Source organism: Lytechinus variegatus, chromosome 1, assembly GCF_018143015.1.
Source record: "Lytechinus variegatus isolate NC3 chromosome 1, Lvar_3.0, whole genome shotgun sequence".
Taxonomy (NCBI): Eukaryota; Metazoa; Echinodermata; class Echinoidea; order Temnopleuroida; family Toxopneustidae; genus Lytechinus; species Lytechinus variegatus.
In genome coordinates this window covers 14,299,233-14,321,503 of record NC_054740.1, presented here as the reverse complement: position 1 = coordinate 14,321,503, position 22,271 = coordinate 14,299,233, and the positions used below count along the sequence as shown (strand labels likewise).

At 35.3% G+C, this 22,271-nt stretch overlaps 1 protein-coding gene across 1 annotated transcript; it reads left to right on the top strand.

The window, feature by feature from the left end:
* The first annotated feature begins 380 nt into the window (after positions 1 to 380).
* Positions 381 to 13,238, top strand: LOC121406666 (leucine-rich repeat-containing protein 59-like). Its single transcript, XM_041597646.1, has 7 exons — positions 381 to 575; positions 3,346 to 3,405; positions 4,962 to 5,228; positions 7,140 to 7,212; positions 8,451 to 8,624; positions 9,655 to 9,708; positions 10,954 to 13,238. The coding sequence occupies exons 1-7, from the start codon at positions 468 to 470 to the stop codon at positions 11,169 to 11,171; spliced, it is 954 nt and encodes a 317-aa protein (XP_041453580.1). The 5' UTR covers positions 381 to 467; the 3' UTR covers positions 11,172 to 13,238.
* The last annotated feature ends 9,033 nt before the right edge of the window (positions 13,239 to 22,271 follow it).

Below are 22,271 nucleotides of genomic sequence, written 5' to 3'. Positions count from 1 at the left end.
AGGAGGAAAGGAAGAAAGTTAAAGAAAGAAAGAAAGAAAGGAAGAAAAGAAGGAAGAAAGTAAGGAAGGAAAGCTCCATCCATTCCATTCCATTCCTTGTTTTTATTTGGCAATAAATCATGATTGACTTGAATGATGAAAATAGGCTCATTATGGGCTGATTTCATTATATCTTATTTTATGCTTTTTTTCTGAATTAAAAAAAGTAAAGCAGTTCTATAGTAAAATCCCGTGTAAAATTACGCTTTAGGGGTAAAGATCAGACTATTCAAAAGTAAGCTTAAACGTTAAATGGAATTATTACTCTATGAATTCAGAAAGATAAAAAATAACTATTTTCTCATAATTCTTCGAGACTTAAACGAAAGCTACATAAAATTACACGTTTGCACAACTCGACCCGACTCGAAACAGCCGTCACAAGAGTAACTCTTCAGCTCTCTTTCGCGTTTGACTAGTGTTTCAAAATGTCAAACAAAAGTAAAATTACAAAGGAGTCTTTAAAGGACAAGATTGAGGGAAGTGAACTGGATCTAAGCCTCTCTGGTCTTACAAAAATACCCGTGAAAGAGATTGTGAGTATTTTTAGTTTTGATGAACACATCATTCTCAGTATGTGGGCGTGTATTACTAGTATTAGTATAGGCCTAATAGTATTGCGGTCAAGTCCACTCATTCTCTATGATAGTATGAACGGGGGGGGGGGGGGGTTAGCCTGGCTCGTTTTGGGAGTGAAAGGGATATATGGCAGTGTATCCTATTGCCGGACATGTTTATTTCAGTGCTTCAAAAATGACAACTAGAGAAAATATAATCAAGAAAAATTATCACTTGCTATTCCAAATATTCTGTAAATTATGAATATGATTAAATTATTTTATATTTCCAACTGTTTTCTTTGCACCGCACTTGCCGCATACCCCTCCGCGAAAAACAATTATTTTTGTGCGTGACAAATTACATCATAATTCCGGACGCGCGCAGGATGGGTAAAGATATTCTTGATTATAAATGATATAAGAAAGAATTGGTGTGATTTTTTCATGATATGTCATGTCATTATAGTAAGTTCTAAGTTTTTGTTTGCTTTTATTCTGAGCAGATCTTTGTAATAAATTTGTGTTTGCTAACTAATATCATTTTTTTTATTGCGCGTTTGATATGGCACTTTCCAGTATTAATGCTCGTTCACGGGCGGGAGTTCCCTGGGTTAGTTCATATCGTGACCCTCAGCCTCAGTCCTGAGGACGCAATGATGATGATTTTTTTAGAGATGTCATATACTTCTTCATCATTGACGTCTTGACACTCTCTCCATAGTGTCTTCAGCGAAGGACCAAAACAAAGATGGATTCCCCCAAAAAATCCATCTTTTTAAACCGAAGTCACTAGATGTTTGTTAATTTTATTAATTCTTACATCTTTAAGGTTTTAAATATTACTTTTAAAAATGTAAAAAAATGAAGATTTCTTACCTAACTGATGCCGCGTAGACCCCTCGTTCCACATGTAAACAACGGAAATACAATAGCGTCGACCCTTGAACCGCTTATGTATGACGTACTTCCGGAAAGCAATGCCGTCTTTACGAACAATTTAGAGATAAAAAATCTTATTTAACAAAAATTAAAATTTATTTCGTGATCATAAATAATTCATATAAATATATATAAATTATTTATGATCACAAACTAAATTGTAATATTTTTTAAATAAGATTTTATATCTCTAAATTGTTCGTTAAGACGGCATTGCTTTCCGGAAGTACGTCATACATAAGAGGTTCAAGGGTCGACGCTATTGTATTTCCGTTGTTTACATGTGGAACGAGGGGTCTACGCGGCATCAGTTAGGTAAGAAATCTTCATTTTTTTACATTTTTAAAAGTAATATTTAAAACCTTCCTACGCATTAGGCGTAGGAAGGTGTAAGAATTAATAAAATTAACAAACATCTAGTGACTTCGGTTTAAAAAGATGGATTTTTTTGGGGAATCCATCTTTGTTTTGGTCCTTCGCTGAAGACACTATGGAGAGAGTGTCAAGACGTCAATGATGAAGAAGTATATGACATCTCTAAAAAAATCATCATCATTGCGTCCTCAAGACTAACCCTCAGCCTCAGTCGATGCGCTGTCGATCGTCGACGGCTCTCTATCACGGTAAACCTCCCACGGCCGGGGTACCGGGTACTACTACTAGCCGTCGACGATCTGAGCGATGGAGTGGACGAGATTGAAATTCGGCAAATCAGGTCCATATTTCCATCAGAAAATAGACCAATTGGAGGCAATTGGGATCAAATGTTAATGCAAAACTATGTTATATGATATTTTAACCATTTTCTGTCATTTTAAAGCAAAATAAGGTAAAAGTTTGATTTTTTTCGCCTTGTTTTTGCAATCTTGTTCTTTGAATTGATCTGTGAAATTGAACTGCGGAAGAAGAAAGAACGAAATTGTTTTCGTACGCAGTAAAATGCGCGTCCGGAAATATGATAGTGTCCGGTAATACAATACGTGCCTATACTGTACGTATGGTCACTCCCCACAAACGCCTGGATTTGCTTAACATGCCTTTCCGTAGCGGACAGGATTACCCATGTTGAACCTAGACCTAAATCACCAATTTTAGTTTTAGTTTTTCGCCCAAAGTTATGTACATGGGCAAGTTTTATGTTTGCTCCCATTTTAAGATGTCTTTAGTACTTTTCATTCGCTAATAATTTTAAAAATTGAAAGAAGTTAAGAGCAAGAGCGTTCACTTACCCCCGTCTGTTTACTCCTCCATTTTGATTTCTTTTGTTATTGATACCTAGATACACACGTGGTTACCGCGTGCAGAGCTGCAACTTTGATTTAAAAAATACTTGCATTTGTCAATAAAAATCACGATTCGTAAAATATTTGTTTCGGTTGATAAATATAAAGTAATTTATATGCTATTTATCGATTAAAACAAATACTTGCATCTGCCGATAGATATCAGGAATCGCAAAATATGTGTTGAGAAACGGGCCCCTGTGCAACATGTATAATCCCACAAAGAGTCACTTTTGGAACAAATTCCAAATCGTGGTTTTGAACTTTGGGAACCACCCAGGGATCTCTTCTCTAATGTTAGATCTCATTCACTCACATTTATTGCAAGTAGTATACTAACCTCGCACCATGAACTGCGTTTGGCAGTGTATTTATAACTAGTGGGTCGCACGTGCTGCGATCCCACTAGTGTCCACAACACACGACTTCTATGGCTTGATTTTTCTGTGCGCGGCGGCATGTACATGTAATAAACCCTTGATGATCTCATTGATTTCCCTCCATTTCTGTTTTTATTTTCACAGGCTTCTATTTCAAAGATAAAATGTGTTGACTTCTCATGCAACCAGTTGGTCAGTTTACCAGTAAGTATGATCTTTCAAAAATCTCAAGAGAACTGTCTCCATTTTTTGTTTGTTTGAAGAATTGTGTGTATTGACAGATCACAAAATTGAAGGAACTTTTTCAGTAATCTGTAGAGCAGGTATATGTATCTAAGAGGCAATGGGGGTGGAATCCCTACCCCCTCCCTCTGTAACAAATTTCATGACAATCTTATCACAATGATCAATGGATCATTAGCTTTAAATCGGGAAGTGAACATTGTATTACTTATAAAATTGTCCATAGTTTGTTTTTTTCTCGGCAAGATTTATATCCATATGTATATAAAATACTAATACGTATTATGATCTGTGCCATTCATCACGTAATCGTGACGAAAATCGGCACCTGCATTACTCATGGCATAATCTCCAAAACTATAAGATCAAATTCTGAAAAAAAATTTCATTGCTCATTAATTATGCTGATTTATGCATAAAATCAAGTTTGCTCTTATTTACTAAATAATACCTCTAACATGCTAATTTTTGGTACACAGACTCTTTATACAGATCTGATAAAATGTACTAAAAAGAATTCAACATAACTTTATTTTCTTATGTATATTTTATTTTTGGTATTTCTTAATGTATTTCTTTGTTTTTCAACTTTTTGTTTTTCATTGTCTTTTCAATGAAAAATGTTGAGTTTATTTTGACCATAAACAAATGGAATTAATTGATTTTAATCAGTAAAAGGGAAATAGTGATACATTTGTGAATTTCGGATAAAAACGGTATTTGCATTGAATTTGTACACAAATTCATGTTTTTGAGCAGTTTTGAGTCTGCATGCACTTACGAAATGTGTAATTTCATAACCGTGTACTCCGGGGTCACAATTTTGGTCTCAAAATTTGCGCAAGCCTTGAAAGGAAAAGTCAGTGAGCAACGCAATCAAAAAATTTCACGCGGTGGATTTATGACAAAAAAAATTCGAGGAGGGGCTGAATCAGCCCCCCCCCAGCAGGCTTCTTAGGGTTAAAAATTGTGTCACATTGATAAGCACAACAACAAGCTTTTTCCAATAAGATGAAACTTGGTTTAAGGCATCAAAATATGGAGGAATAATTGAATTGTAAGATGACTTAAATGAAATATTATAGTTAATTTGCTTTTGAAGAAATAAGGTCTGGGATCCAAGATTTCTTTTTTCTGGGATGCACTGTATAGCCTGCTACCCACTTAGAAAAATTTCTTCACATCTTTGTCACTTTCTTCACCAGAATGTAATGTTCCAATTTGCCTACTACAGTCTTTACAAACAATTTTCCTTAACATGTTTTAAAAGACCTTTAATTTTTCATACTACATTCATTATTTTGCCAAGTAACCTAAAACAATGTGTTATCATCAAAATCCAATGGTAAAAAACAATATATTTTCATTTTCCTTTCTAAAATGGTACCTAAGACTGTCATCAAGCATACATGTGTAAGTATATGTACCTAAAGATGCAATGTATTTTCATTTGTCTTATAACATGGCAAGATTGAATAATAGTCCCAGAGGTTCACATTTATGTATTTCTTTTCCAGGATAACCTCAGTGTTCATCTTTCGCACCTAACCAAATTGGACCTCAGCAAGAACCTCCTGGAGTCCCTCCCCCAAAACTTTGGGCTCATGGCGGCCCTCCAGCGTCTTGATCTCCTTGGGAACAAGCTGACCAATCTACCTGTCAGCTTCGGCGACCTCCGGTCATTGCGTTGGCTGGACGTCAAAGAGAACCCTCTGGATCCAAGTCTGGCCAAGATAGTAGGAGACTGCTTGGATGATAAACAGTGTAAAGCGTGTGCTCAGAAGGTTGGTACTTTGAACTAAATAATGAATTTTTTGTAAGTGCAGGGCTGGTGTTCAGTTGTAAGTAATGATTTTGTACATGTAAGTATTTGTAATATTTTACTTGGCTATTAAGTAAGAGCACATCTAAATATTTTCCTTTATCAAGCCAAATTTAAGCACAATATTAATAACCATTGTGAAGTATTGAATTGAATACTGGCCCTGGCGGAAAGTAATGACTTTCACATCAATGTCCTCTTGTAGAAGGAATTAGTATAAGAAGTATATGAACTGTAGTTCATTTTTTTGGTCTTCTTGAATGAAGTTCCTTGCATCGATTGAAGATTTGATTTGTCTCCCTGATATTGAAATGCTACTATTAAATTGGAAGTTACATGTAGTAATATTTGACACTGGATGATATTAAAGTTAGTGAAAGTAGGATAGATATTTAGAATGTAGCTATCTTTCTAAAAGCAAAGCTGATGAAAGATGCCTTATACGTTGTAGATGCTGAAGAAGTGATAGTTTGTCTTATCATAAGAGACCAGAAGATGATTATTGGTTTTATATTCTGAAACAGAAAGGGATTTTAAGAAAAGGACAATTGTCAAGTAGTACAGTATACAAATATACCAGGCTTTTAGTCAGTATAGTGGGAGATATTCATCCGAGGTTGGACTGGCATTACTATTTTTTTGCCAGTACAACCGAAGATGAATAATCGCCTCTGTACTTTCGAAATAATAACGTCCTGGGCTGACTGGCCTACTTCTCCTGAAGCCATGTGCTCAGCGCACAGATCGCGTATTAGTGCCTGTGCGGCCATGATCTGTGACATCAGTGATGGAATAGTTCACTATTCCATCATTGACGTCATGGAATAATAATTTTCTTCAGTGGGCATTTTCTTTTTTTTTTACATCATTGTGAAATAGTAGGAATATGTTTGGTCACATGATGCTATTTAAACCAATCAGCACACAGGATTTAATTTATGTAGAATATAATAATTTCTATTTTGCTCGGTTCTCCTTGACAATTTGGTGGGTTCACATTATGGTGCGCCATCTATCGGTTTCAGTGAACAGGCCAAATTGATAGCTTTGGGGTCGACATCACAAGCAGCCACAGTACTGGAATGTGACTGTGATACTTCAAAAATGAAAACCATATGACAAGAATTCACAAAAAAACAGTTTCAAAAATGTGGACACATTTCTCTCCCACCTCCTGGACCCTAGTAAATAGCATATCTGGTCATGTCGCGTCAGCCAGCGCTGAATAATCTCATGTATGCATGCACTATAGTACTAGCGCACACAACAGATGTAGACTTTTTTTAGGCATTGCGAATTTTGGCCTGTTCACTGCAACTGATAGATGGTGCACCGAATTGTGAATCCACCGAATGGATAGTTTTAATACATCCTGTATCAACTAATGGATGGTTAATGGGAGGCCTAGCATTTCTTAAAACGCAAAGTGCGTAGCAGCTCCCATGTCAAAGATGATAGTCATAATGATAGTGCTTGATAAGGGCTTTGGATAAAGAAAATGCTTTATATTGGCACCTTGTCAGATGTCATAGCCTTGTCTCTCCTACAGGAATCCTGCAAGAAGCTCTTTATCATAAATCATCACAGTCGCCAAAGACAAAACAATGGTGGACTGCAGGAAAGCTGCAATAAAAAGGCTCATAGCATCTTAGTTATAAATAGTGGAGTTCCTGCTAAACGAAGCAGTGCAGACTTGACAAGCCCCCTAACTGCTGTATAACTATAACTATAAGCAAGTGGAAGTGATATGTAATACTACACTGTATTAACACTTAGCAAGATGTATATACATGTACATACAGGTATCTTATTTTCTGACCGTGCTTAATGATTGTTTCTTAAATTCCTGACATGTATTTTCTTGAATGTCTAGGTAGTGGCACACATGCAGTCAATCCAAGCACACATGGAAGCAGAGAGACAGAAGCAAGAAGCGAAAGAAAGAAGTAAGAATTTCAACCTATTCAAACAATTTTCTTGGTTTTGGAATCCCCCCCCCCCCAAAAAAAAGAAGAAACTATTGATATTTGTAAATGAGTATATGATAAGAATAATGTGGAACATTTATATAATGCTTAATACAAATGTCTCTAAGCGCTGCAGACTCAAATTATATCTGTTATCTCGTGATTTGGATTATTGATAATTTGACCAAATTCCTTTATTTGTATTGTATTCCAGTGTATTTGAATGTATTTATTTATGTATTTTAATGTATTTCAATTTTCTTCTCATTTTCCTTTCTAAATCATGTTTTTAATTCTCCAATTCTATGACTTTCTCTTGTAGGATTACTGCCTCGACAAAAACTTAATTTTTTTTTTGCAGTATTCCTCAATTCCATCCTTTCCATGATATCTCTGTATCACTTTATTTAACATAAGCATGTTCACATGTATATCTTTATAATGTCTATTTTTGTTCTACAATCTGTTATTATGTCTACATTTATTTGTACATATTTTTTTTTACGGAATTGAAATAAATTGAATTGAATTGAATACTATTACCCCGGCTTTAGCACGGCTACTCTTATCAGGCGCTCAAGCATTCAAGGGATTTCTACCGGGTTCTCATTCACCACACCTGGGTGGAGAGTGGCAAATGTAGATAAAATTGATATTTTTGTATTTATTTTACCTATTTTTCCATTTGCATCACTCAAATTAATTTTTTATAACCTTTTGCAGCAGGAGAAGAATATTTTTTAATTGGTGAATGAGTTGACAACTGTCACACCATTAAAGTGTGGTCTAAGTTAACCTGTGCTAAGCTAAACCATGGCTTTCAGGATACCACCCAAGGACCTGTATAGTCAGGTATAACTTAAACCATGGTCTAACTCTGTGCTAAAATTATGGGGAGCCAAACATTCAAAAATTATGTTTATATTGTGTTGTTCTCATGTTTACTATTTTGTTTCCTTTTGCTTTCATAATGAAGAAAAATACTTCAAAATAGTTCAGTTATCATTCCCGGACAATTATGAAAAATTTGGGTGTCATATGAGTAAATAAATTGGATGTGTACTGTGAGTGATTTGTGCCCCAATTGGTTCTCCATAGTTAAACCACAACTTTAAACCAGGGTTTAATACAAACCTGAGTTCTCAGAATACGGGCCTGTGTATTTTGGTTAGCAAGGCTAATTCCTGTTTGGATCCCAATGTGCATCTTTTCTACAGTGAGAGAGAGCCACCGAGAAGCTGCAAGGAAGAAGAAAGAAGAGGAGGAAAAAGAAAGAAAGAGGAAAGAAAAACTAGAGGAGAAAGAAAGAAGAAGACAGGCGTATGAAGCAACACAAGAAGCAGAAAGACTAAAAAGGCAGGAGGAAGAGGAGGAGAGAAACAACTCAGAAGGTAACCATTGTTCTATGGATGAGAAGGTTTCTTTAAAGGGAAATATGATATGAGGCTTTAGTAAAATTCACAAAAAATAGAGAACAATATTGTTAAAGGTTAAATGAAAATCCATCAAAGAATACAGAGTTCTGGGTCCCATTTCTCATAAAGAATTTTTATAATAACAAATGCATAATTACTGATAACTGATTTACTATCAGCCAATCAGAATGATGGATTTCAGTAGCTTAATACTATTATTGTAAATTTGTTAAAACAAGTTTTATGAAACAGGCTCCTGAAGTTTTCAATTTGTGATATCATGCGAATAGCTCCCCCATATATCATCTAAAAATGTATTAAATCACAATTTTTTTGAAGCATGATGAATAAAAAGATTTTTTTTTCTTACAAAGGGGTTTGATTCATGTGCCTGATGGATGATTTATGCACCCCATAAATAAAACTTTATACTTAAACTTATATATGAAAATTTATATCACACAACATATGTAGGAGCTGCTCATCTGAGATGCCACAAAATTGACATTTGTAAATTCATTTCTCCATTATGCTTTCACGGATTCTCATCCAACATTTACCAATATTTTTCTCTGATTTATCTGCTTTTATTAAAATCAACTTATTGAGGTAAATTTCCCCTTTAAGTGTAATTTGCACTTTTGAAAAGTGAAGGGATTTTACAATTATGTCAATTGGCCAATCTCGAAGTCTCACACTACCAGTAGTCACTTCTTTCGAAGTTGTATTTGTTTAATTTTCCATGATTCCTTTGGCACTATTATTAATTTGATCATTTTTCAACAAAAATCAATCCTTATAAGAATTTTGTCTTATTGTACGATTTAAAAGTGAGTATGATCTTATTTATTTTCATTAGTGAAGCTTTACAACTAAGATGTGCTTGGATTTTTTCAACGTTAATCTTTTAATGGCCCATGTCTCTTTAATATTTTATGATGTTTTATCATACCATGTATTGTGAGATAATGGGAAATAAACTGGAATTTTAATATTTTTTTGTTAGAACATTCCAAAGCAAATGGTGATGCAGGAGGTTATGAGGAGAAGGAGAAAGCAGGTTTGTTTTTATTTTTCACTCTTGTTTTTTTAGATTATAATTTATAGGTTTGATATTCAGATAAAAAAACAAGGCCTTTTCTTTTGAAGTATTATAAATTAATTTTTTGTTGATCCCAAATGTTATACAATTTTTTTTTTCAATTTTAAAGTCATAATTGATCTGAATGAGTTCAAAGACAAATCCCAGGTGTCCAAAATTTTTAGTTTTATTTATTATCATTCAGAAATAAAGTGAGTTTTAAGTTCTACTTTGAAGTAGTCAACTTTGGTAAACATGAAGTAATAAATGAAAATAACCGAATAACCATTTAAGCGTCTCTATGTATTACTGTGCTGATTGATACTGGTAAAAAAAACATGTAATTAATGAATGATGAGCAAAAATGAGTGTGGTATTTTTGCTGAAAGATGGGTCTTTCTCCAAATAATGATAATACATTGCCCCCCCCCTCCAGAAAAAAAAACATGGGGGCTCGAGGCGAATTTGACCCTGAAATGCACTGAAGACCTCTTAAAAACTAAGAAAAGAGCCCTTGAAATTCCCATATGGGGCGATTCCATGCTAGAAAAAAGGCTATTTTCGCAACATTTTCCAACCTATTGTCCAAACAAAGAACTTCAAATTGTTTTGTGGTAATAATAGAGTACTACTGGGTAGACATATGAAAAAATGACAACCAACAAAAATATGCTGTCCGTGGATGAATTAGAGGTGAAAATGTTGCGTGTCGTACGGGACATTTCTGAGTCCCGTACGACACAACATTTTCACCCTTAATTCAGCCATAATCAAATATTTTTTGTTGGTAATCAGTTTTTCACATAACTACCCACTATAACTTTATTATTGACCAAAAATAATTTCTCATTGCTAAAGCAATCAGCTGACAGACTAGAAATTGTTGACAAAATGTCCCGTACGACACGTATGGAATCGCTCTATGGTGCAATGTAAGCTTAATTGGCAGGTAAGCTCAAAATTAGATCCCCCATCCCCCCCAAAACCCCAAATGTGCGTATCAATTTTGGCAGTTCTCTGCATGCTCAGTATTCAGTTCATAGATTTCATTGGTATCACGATGTTTAGTTGACATAACCTTGCTAGATCTATGATGGAATCCTAACCTGTAACCATGGTTTCAAAAGACTATCACCTGAAATATGGTTACCTGAGATTAGCTTTAGTAATAATGAGGCCCTTTAAGAGTATCAAATTTTTTCGAATTTTAAAATTCCTCTGCAGGTGGTTCGTCCTGTCTTCTGATCTTCATGTCTCTTCTTGTATTAGTGGTAGCCGTGGCAGTGGGATCATACTACTTCTGTGAAAGCAACCGGTCATTACCGGCCTGTGTAACTGCACAACATTACCAGGAACAAGTGAGCAGAGAGGGGCAGCGTTTGTGGGGGGTTACTCAGCTAAGGTTGCAATCATTGCGAGAAGAAATAGAAAAAATGTTTTAATTCTTGCACTTGTAAAATATCTTCTTGTCAAACTATCATGTTTCATAATTCATCTGTACCAGCTGCACAGAAATGTCTTGAGTGCTAACAATTTGCTAACGGAGGCCCTGTGACATCCTGTAATTGTCACAGCAATGCCTATTGTCACAGCAACGCATTATTTACATCTGGGGCCCGTCTTATAAAGAGTTGCGATTGATCCGATCAACCGCAACTATGGAAAGCCAGCAAAGTCAACATATATACATTTCCTGAATCCATTGATTTCATGATAATTTGGTGTGTTCTCCTTTGTTTACAAAGAACATTTTGCAAATTTCCTGTAGAAAAAATTATGGCACTGATGGATTTCCATAGAGTTACGGTTCATTGGATCAATTATAACTCTTTGTAAGACAGGGGCCAACATTTGACATCACAATCTGAAAGATGTGATTGGGCCTACTGTTAGAGCTAAGAATGTTTCTTTGCGACTGATACTGGAGTGGAGGCACTCGCTGACCTCTGGGGGCTCTTTATTTTTTGTCACAAATTCCAAATGCGAGAAGCTCTATCTCACAATTTCATATTACATTTTCTTTTGAGTCTCGCGCATTCATTGAAAACTGTATACTCGGTTTTCAAGAGAGAAAAATTGTACCTGTATGCCAGCCGAGTTTGTCAAAAGCATGATTTTGTGTTACTTGTTTTTTCATGACATATTTTCAGCTTCAGTACATGAATGTGTGGTTATTCCTGCTTTCAAAGTCAATAATTGAATTCAACATATTTTTCATATGAAACCTATGATTGATAGAAAGTGTCACTGTCCAACTTATTCAGAATTAATAGCTCCAAAAACAAAGAAATACATGCATTAGAAAAGTAGGATATTGTTTTGACTCCACACAATTTTTGTAATAAGTAAACAAACGTGATAAGTTATTTATGTGTGAAGAAAAATGTGATGTTTATTTTTTAATTCAAATGGCAAAGAAATTGCAATATTTCGGGAATATTTATTATCCAATCTTTGACGTTTTATCATAGTCAACTGGCAAGTAGCATGCTGATTTCTGTTTTGATTTTTCAGTTCTTGGCCATGATACTTGGTACATAATTTCAAAATACCTGATGCTATTCGATAAGTCTGTTTCTCCAACTTACATCTCATTAATAAGAGTACTATTGCATTGTTTTCTTTTTATTTTGTAAGAGCTCTTTAAATTCACCAGATTCAGTATGTATTGTCCATTTAATTGCAATATTTGGAGTCAGTATATATTCATTGCATCATTTGTATTTTAAGTGAACTATTATAGCAACATGTGTCACAAGCTCTTTATATTGAATAAGTATTGTAATCTTGAATTAGTTTTTATAGAATGAAAGCCTTGGAACAAGTTAGCTTGCATGAAAACATGTGAATCAAAGAATAATATCAATAAAAGAAAGTTTGGAAAAGCAGTAAGAAAGGAATGAGCTTTTTAATGTCAAGATCACTACATGTTATTGAATACGCTATGGCAATGTGACCAAGATTTGTCAGGTGCTGTACCAGGGAGAGTAGATCCATTTGTTGATTTTTGGAAAGAAACACACTAAAAAAATACAGATTCTACAAACATGAGGTACAAAAAATTCCAGAGATGCTGGATGTTAAAGATCTTGCGAGGATAACAGCACAAAGTAAGGCATTGCCAAAGAGTCACAAGTTTTAATTGGGTTTAATTTCTTCACACTGGGGTCAATTTTGGGCCATAACACACCACAATGTCGACATTTCCATAATATTTCACAAGCATTCTGTTACATCAAAAGAGAAGCGAGTAGATCGAATTCATATCAATTTTGTTCTAAAATGATTTATTTAAATGAGAATGAAATCTTTGGAACAAGATAGCTTGTGTGAAAACAGAAAAATCAAAGAAACAGATCAACAAAAGTTTCAGAAAATCGGACAAATAATGGGAGAGCATATTGCGATTATTAATGCTATGAAGATCCTCACGTTGGCAATGCGACAAAGATGTGTGATGTCACTTGTGAACAACTCTCCCTATTACTTTAGTATATATTTCACTTAAACTGCCTCTTTTATCACATCTATCAGTAGATCATGTGTTCTTTCTAAAGGAGGGCATGTAATACAGATTTTTAAAGAATACATCATGGATAAAGAGTTTGTAAAACCTTAAGAAAAAGCAAAAAGAGACATTTTCGGGGTATTTTATAGTCCATGAAAGGGAAAGTTGTTCACATGTGACGTCACACATCCTTGTCGCATTGCCAATGGGAGGATCTACATAGCATTAGTGATTGCAATATTCAAATGCTCATAACTTTCTAATTATTTGTCCGATTTTGCTGAAACTTTCTTTGCTCTTATTCTTTGATTTTTCTGTTTTGACACAAGCTATCTTGTTCCAAAGGTTTCATTCTCCTTTAAGGTCCTACATTAGTTAATTATTGTACGCACTCTGAAACCAGAGTCTAGGTCAAAATAGTGATCCTTTCACAAAGCTTTAGATTGGCTTTAAGTTTACCATCACACACTCTAAATTGACAACATGTTGGAATTGCAAAATAATCTCTCTGTAAAAATTCAAATTGACATTTTTGGGGTAAAATTTGCTGTAGTCGTTCAGTTTTACTGATATCATTCATATCCATATCCATATTTTTCAAAGTATGGAAATGAATAGGAAATTAATGACTGTTGCCAATTTGGGGATTAAAGGCAGATTAATCTACACAATCATTTTGGTTGGATGAGAGAAAATGCTTTTCCCTGCACTGTTCATAGGAAGTGGGAAAAAGAATTGTGTCTATCCAATAAATAGCAGAATATATTGATAGTCCAGAGTATGTGTTGTGGCTTGAAATACAAATAAGTTAGGATGTAATAAATCAAGATGTGTGACTTTGTGTTAATGATAAATTTGTTGAAAGTGATTGCATTCCATACAAAATGAACTGCAGGTCGCATATTGTGACATAATCAATATGTGCAATGGAAAATGTACATATGGATCCAGGGAGTAATCGGCAGCTCAAGCTAAAGCTGGGTAATAAAGTTTGCCTCAAAATGGATTATTTGTAGAATGATGGTGGAATATGAATTATAATTACTAGGGTGTAAGTTTGGCAACCCTTTTAATTGGAGAATAAATTCACATGGAAACAGTGGTACAAAGAATTTTTTAAAGTTTGTTTGCTTGTTTTGTTCCTTGCATTCCTCTTCACCATTTAATGTGTACAAAATATCTTCAAAATAAATTTGTCTCTATCACCTGAACTCTATCATTCCAATAAAATCTTCACTTCATCTTCATGACATTGTGGTTTGTAACCATGGTAACAGAATTGCCAGAATATTGCAAAATTTTCACTGAATGTAAATGTCTTAGCAAATTAACAGATACTGTTTTTGTGCCACTTTACATTCTTATTTATTATCTGAGCTCTTCAGGTATTTTTTTCAATCACAGTCCGTTATGAAAGTTGTTTTATTTTGCTTTCCTATTAAACTTATTTTTATGTAAAGGGGCAAATTCTCTGTATTCTTACGTTCAAACTAACATTGAACCAGGAAGTTAAATCACATTTTTTCATCAGTAGGCCTATGGAATTTGAAAAAAATCATTTCATTTCCTGTTTTCAGCTCTTTTTTCACTTTTTGCCTTTCTGTAGAATTAAGAACAGTGAATGTACTTGTAGTAAAAGTAGCGATTCTTGTTTGATTTTAATTTGTTCCATTTCAATTTCTTGCCCGACCATAGTACTGTGAAGTATATCCTGATGATCTTCATTTATAATGTGTCTATTCCATCTGAGGGTTTTTTTTTTTTGTTGAACAAGCCCAGTGTTAAACTTCTACGAAAAAAAAATGTTATTAGTGAACAATTTAATAGATTCTTAAATGTTCTAGGCAGAAATTTTGCCAAACACATGAACATGTACAGTTCACTACACATATGAATTTAATAGCAATCTTGCTAGAGTTGTAACGTGTACATGTATATTATGAATTACCATGCTGGTTTGTTTAAATTCAGTATTTTGATTTGAAAGTGTACATTGAGATGTAAATTTCATTCACTTTTCATTTTAAATGATATGATTATTTCCTAAATAATATAAATAAATCCACTTTCTGTGAAAAAAATTTGATGTTGATGTTTTAATTGATCTTTAGCTATTCTTCTTTATTGAATGTTTCCTATTACAAGAGGATATGTCATTACCCCGGTACACACTTTTGTCTTAGATAAAACAAGACTTATGACCAGCAGACATTATACAATTCTCCCCCCCCCCTGAAATACTAGTACAGTTTGGCAAAGTCATTATCTCACTTTATCCTGGCCTGACAGTTGCCCTACGTTATGCTGAAGTTTGCTGTTTTCCAAAGATGTCCCTGTTACAGGCATTTCCAGTGCTTTTCACGATGTCTGGGATCAGCAAATAATTATCCTTTCCCAATGAAAGTAGACAGCCATTTGGCTTAAAAACCAAGACGCTATCCCTATCACTCCAGTTCTACTCACCAGGGCTTATGTGAAGGGGTTGTAAAAATGTCTTCTCTAACCAAGATCCCCCCAAAAAAAAAAAAAAAAATCTCCACATCTGTTTATTTCTATCCTAAGGTGCAAAAAATGGTCTGAAGTAAACTTTGCTTGAAATGTTCAATTGTTCAGGGGGGGAGAATAAAATTGCCATGTGGTTTTACAGCTGGCATTCACTGGATACCCACATATACAACATCTTGAAGCCCAACTTGGTTGTAATTATTCACCCCCCCCACACAAAAAAAGAGAGAGAAAAAAATTAAATAAATAGAGGAGTAAGATAGAGAAAGAAAAAGACTTGTCTGTTGGGGGGGGGGGTGGAGTTGAAAGAGATTTAAGTCATTTCAAAATTACTAACATACATACAAAAAAAAAATCCATATTCTGTACAATATGCAACTTGAAATTAAGAAATAAGTTTCTTTGCCAACAACATATTTATTTTTTCTCAGTACAAAAAGTGTAGGACCATACCACCATTTGCTATCAAATCATACAAAAATATGCAATATCTACATGTACAGTCGGAGGGGATTCTTTGGTACAAAAATGACATCAACGAGCCGCGAGAAAGCAGATACATTGCACATAGAATAGATTCATATCTATATTAAACATATACACCTTTATATTAAAATATTTGCTGTCATATAAGAACTCACTTCTCCCAAAGACATATGTAATGATTATGGTATTATGCATCTCTTAGAACTTGAGGTTTTTATCACCATATGAATACAGAGTGAATGGCCCAAATTCACAAACAGTGGACTCGTGAATAAAATAGCATATATAACCATGGTAACAGGCGTCAATTTGGCGCACTGTGACAAAAGCGCGCATCAGCATTGGAATTTTTTTTAAACACGTGCCCGATACGCGCTAAATTAAGCGTAATTTACACCGAAAATCTGCATAAGCCATGGATTCAACCGTGGGTTTTCAAAACCACCTTTGTGAATTACAGCCAATGTGTTTGATCTATTCCAGAGTTCATACACGTAACATGTTCAAGCAAGCACACAAAAACATTAAAACCGAGCTTCAGGACGAGAAGAGAGCAAAGATGATTGACCTTCACCGCTTGTAATAAAAAAAAAGTATTTGCATGTAAGAACATTGACTGTTCACCACAATGCAGTCGTCTAACACTGAAAACTAACTTTAAAAGAATTGTGGCCTGTCTTGCACTTTCATAATGCTATAGATAGAAAGACGGAAGTTATTTTTCTGGACAATAATAATACCACTGTTCTGAGCTTAAATCCAAAGTAGTTATGAATACACATACCTGTAACATAACACAGTACTGCGGAATAAAGTGGTGCTAAAAAGTAAGTGAACCCCATCAGTTCTGCCATGTCATAGATTTTTAATCGTGAAGTCGGGTGATAACATATTCAATTCAATAAAGGCTCGTCCGACATTGTGGTGGTGTTTCTTGTCTATATTTCACACTCAGCATGAATGAGTGCATATTGTGTTGGGGTTCACTCACTTTCTACCACCACATAACATGAAATAGCTATTCAACAGTCAAGATATACAGCACTATGAAGCAAACATGATCACAATTCTGACATTTTTACTGTGTATAAGCAATAAATAGTTGCTAACTGAACTTGTTCGTTATTTATGTGACATTGCAAATTTCAATATAAAATCCCCAAACTGACTAAATATTTACATGCCATATTTGTTTTCCTTAGTGTATCAAACATGAAAGCTCACACTGATTTTCTGTAACTGTTTATTTGCAAAACCTTTCTCCAATTTATTGGCAACTAAATACGAATTGCATAGGTTTCTGGGCAGATGTACATAAGATGGTGGCATAAAAAACCTACATGAAAAAAATATTTTTTTTTTCTTAGCTTGGTGTATACATGGAGCACACATATGGGTCAACATAAATTGAAATCTAAGACATACCTTGGACAGTGCATCAAAAAAAGGAAACCAGTGTTCAGAGATTGAGCTCACAATTACTGAATATGTGTTTACTACAAATTTGATAGTTATAGTAAGAATGGAATCTCGTCTATAATTTGAGACAAACAGCTAAACGAATCGTTCACGCATGGCAGATAACGTACAAAAAATACTGAGGCATATCAGAAATGATTTGCCCAGAAACTCACGTGTGAATTTGAATTCACTCTCATTACAGGGATCAGTGAGAGAAACTTAACAAAGAATGCAAAAGAAAATGCTAATGAGCCAATCATTGAATAAGCATGGTCGTATCTCGAACCAATCATGTCCCAATTTTCTGCGTAACCTGGTTTTGACATTAAAATTTCAAACTTGTCTTGCTCATTAATGCATGAAGTGTTCATCTCATATTAGGTATCAAAATATAGAGAAATAATTGAATTGTATGATTATTCAAATGACATGTCATAATTCATTTTCCTTTGAAGAAAAAAAGACATGGAAATCCCGGTTTCCTTTTTTTCTTGGATGCACTGAATAACTATCTACCAACTATATGAAAATAACAAAACATAAGCTTAGATGACCATGAACAAATGCTAAAAACAATGCACAATCACTTGAACCATATGCATAGAACAATCATATCAAATTACTCTATACGAGCTAATGGGCCAAGATTTAACAACTGGGTTTGAACAAATATTACAAACCATTTAGAGTAACAAAAATAGTATTGCTACTACATACCGCTCATATCACACAATCAATCTGAAAGCTCATGAAGCACCTACACTACAGGTACAAAAACAATTAAATATACTAGCTATTTATTATTTCTTTAAATTACTGGCCTCTTCTTACATAAATTGAAAGTGCACACTCCTTGACGAGAAGATGATCTTGCCAAGTCAATTTATAAGTTATATCATGGTAAGCTATGATCTTGCCCTAACAACATATCAGTATAACTGTTCATAAGTCAACTTGGCATTGATGACAACATATCTCACCATCTCGACACAAATAGGTTGTTACATCGACAAAGCAAGATAATTAAATCCAGGGACATTTGACTCATTACATACATATTTCCGTTTTGATGAATTTTGTTATACTGCCAGGGTCAAGCCATCACTTTCCTCACAACAATCACACATGAACATTTCACATAGTTATAGAATAACGTATTCATTTTTCAGTCACTATAATTATCTAATCCTACTATAAAAATGGTAATAAATGAATTGACTTGCCGCGAGTTGTGACAATCAGCAAATGAATGCATAAAACTAGTACTGGATATACTGCACATACACAGGGAAAAATTGAGATTAAAAAAAGCTATGACAAAAGATATAATTTAGAAATTTGCAATAAAAAATGTTGAAAGTCAAGACAGAGTTGTGTTTTTTACCTCAAAAGATTTTTTATACACACTCAATTGCACCTATATCTGAATATTGTATACTGGTACTCAAAAAGTTAAGGCCACCGAACACATTACGACCCAACTGGTCTCTGACTGGCTTGCGACTGAGTGAGGGGTAATGAATCGCATAAGCCTCGACACCGCATACCTTGCAATCTGACTACCATGCTGTCTGCGACTCACGCATGCGCTTTTGCTTTTTGCCATAGCAACTGAGAAAATGCGATTACTACTGCGAATGCACATCGTGCAACTCTTCTGTCTGATTGGCTGGAAGTTGTGGAAGTTGGATTGGGCTTGCGATCCAGTCATAAGTATTCGACATGTCAAATCCTTGCGACTTTTCCTTGCCAGTCTGCAACTCTCAAACTGACAAGAGCTGTCACGTCTCCCCTCACTCAGTCGCAAGCCAGTCTCAGACCAGTCGGGTCGTAATGTGTGCCTTTATACTTCTTAATTCCTACAACATATCATCCAACTCATATATATGTATACATCCCCTTATAAGATATTCCAATTGTACAAAATACTCGTACAAGCTCTAAAAAAATTTACAGACAGAATCTCAAAATATTTATCTATTATAAATATGAATACACAGACTGGTATGAGCTAAAAACATCAAATACATTATATATTGGGATTTATATACAGCACATAAATGTGTAATATTGGGTAGAAAGTTTAGATAAACCTGGAAAATACATACCTGCTCATTTTCCAAAAACATGCAAACATATATATCAATATATATATATATATATAGGCTACCTGATACTCTCTACTTTCCAATATATATGTACATGTATCAAATGAATCAAATCAAAATGTATACAATTGTTTGATTACACATTTTTCAACAAGATCATGTGTAAACTTAATGGCTTCACTTCATCATGCATCAGGGGCGGATCCAGGATTTTCCAAATGGGGGGGGGGGACAATTTTCCGAGGAAAAATTTGACAAGCAAGCCAATAAAAAAAAAAAAAAAAGGGGGGGCACACTTCTGTTTTAATGCCATTTTTACATTACAAATTATAATTTTGCTTCTCATATGGGGGGGAGGAGGCATGGGCTGGCTGTGCCCATCCCCCTGGATCCACCAGGGAAGTGTCATGCATGGTGTATTGCTCTTGCCAATTAACACTCATGGAGGCACTGGTAGCGTGTTATTATATTGCAACGTACTTCTGGATAAACTGGATCATTCCATGAAGCATGCACACCAGACCGTCCATACATGTAGGACCTTTCGGAAATGATTTGGGTATTTTGTTTCAGTTCATATCGTCGCACGCACCACGAACCGTCCTCTCTGCGCACTTCGATGCGAAAGTTAAGTGCACTGTATCTATTCCACGAACCGTCCTCTCTGTTACGTTGCCCACTGTGGCGTAAATAATTAACTTCAAGAAAATATAAAGATACGGGATGAAACTTTGGAACCTGAAATTTTTAACGAAGACAATGGTAAATAATTTGCTCTCCTTGTAGGTGCACTTATTGTTGGTTTAAAAAAAACTTTAAACTTTCTTTAACTCTTCATGCGTTCACCTGTAAACCCCCTGTGTGTTGCATTATTTTAGGGTATTATTCACATTCATGCCATGAGTCACAGACTCCTAAAAATAAACCTGGCCATGGTATTGTTTGTGAGGAGGGTTTTAATGATTTTATCCTATCCTTTTTCAATGAACTTCCTGGCTGTGATCAGGATGTATTGATTTTTTTGGGAAAACTCAACGTTTCTGTAATTCGTAAACTGCGATTATCCGTCGAACGCTAAACTAATGTCGCACGTGCGATCGATCGATCGGTACACGTGTATGGTATACAAAAACGCCAGGCTATACATTGTTCGAAAAACAACGGGACAGGGGACGTCTATGGGAAATGTGTAGTTGTGCAAAAATGCGAACGAAACACGCCTACGGATGTGCAATAATGCGAACGTAACGCATGAAGAGTAAAATGCGTTTTCTGCAAAAGTAACTTTCGCATTGAAGTGAGCAGAGAGGACGGTTCGTGGTGCGTGCGACGATATGAAAAGTTCTAAAGCTCTAAGATCATTTTGGCTTGAGCAGCATGTGAAGGAGAAAAGTGGGAGTTGTCACTAAAACAATGGTCACTATAGACAGTGGTCACTATAGACAGGTGGCTGCTATAGACAGGTTCTTATACACACAATCTGCCTCCATGGAAATCAGTTTTAGTGGTCACTATAGACAGGTGGCTGCTATAGACCGGTTCTTATACACAAAAACTGCCTCCATAGAAATCAGTTTTAGTGGTCACTATAGACAGGTGGCTGCTATAGACCGGTTCTTATACACACAAACTGCCTCCATAGAAATCAGTTTTAGTGGTCACTATAGACAGGTGGCTGCTATAGATCGGTTCTTATACACACAAACTGCCTTCATAGAAATCAGTTTTAGTGGTCACTATAGACAGGTGACTGCTATAGACAGGTTCTTATACACACAAACTGCCTCCATAGGTTTTTAGTGGTCACTATAGGCAGGTGGCTGCTATAGGTAGGTTCTTATACACACAAAGTGCCTCCATAGAAATCAGTTTTAGTGGGTCACTATAGACAGGTGGCTGCTATAGGTAGGTTCTTATACACACAAAGTGCCTCCATGGGAATCAGTTTTAGTGGTCACTATAGACAGGATACTGCTATAGACAGGTTCTTATACATACAAACTGCCTCCATCAAAATCAGTTTTAGTGGTCACTATAGACAGGTGGCTGCTATAGACAGGTTCTTATACATACAAACTGCCTCCATCAAAATCAGTTTTAGTGGTCACTTTAGGCAGGTGGTTGCTATAGACAGGTTCTTACACACACAAAGTGCCTCCATGGGAATCACTATAGACAGGTGGCTGCTATAGACAGGTTCTTCAATCTGCCTCCATGGGAATCAGTTTTAGTGGTTACTACAGGCAATGGGCTGCTATAGACAGGTTCTTATACACACAATCTGCCTCCATGGGAATCGGTTTTAGTGGTCACTATAGACAGGAGGCAACTAACAAAGGTTTGACTATATTGTGCGGTAGCTCGGATTAGATGGCAACCTTCACACTGCTGTAAGCACGTATGTCCTCAGAAAGTCAGCGCAAAATGCCATCAAATGTGTTAATCCGTTTCCGACTGGGAACATGCAGAGATGA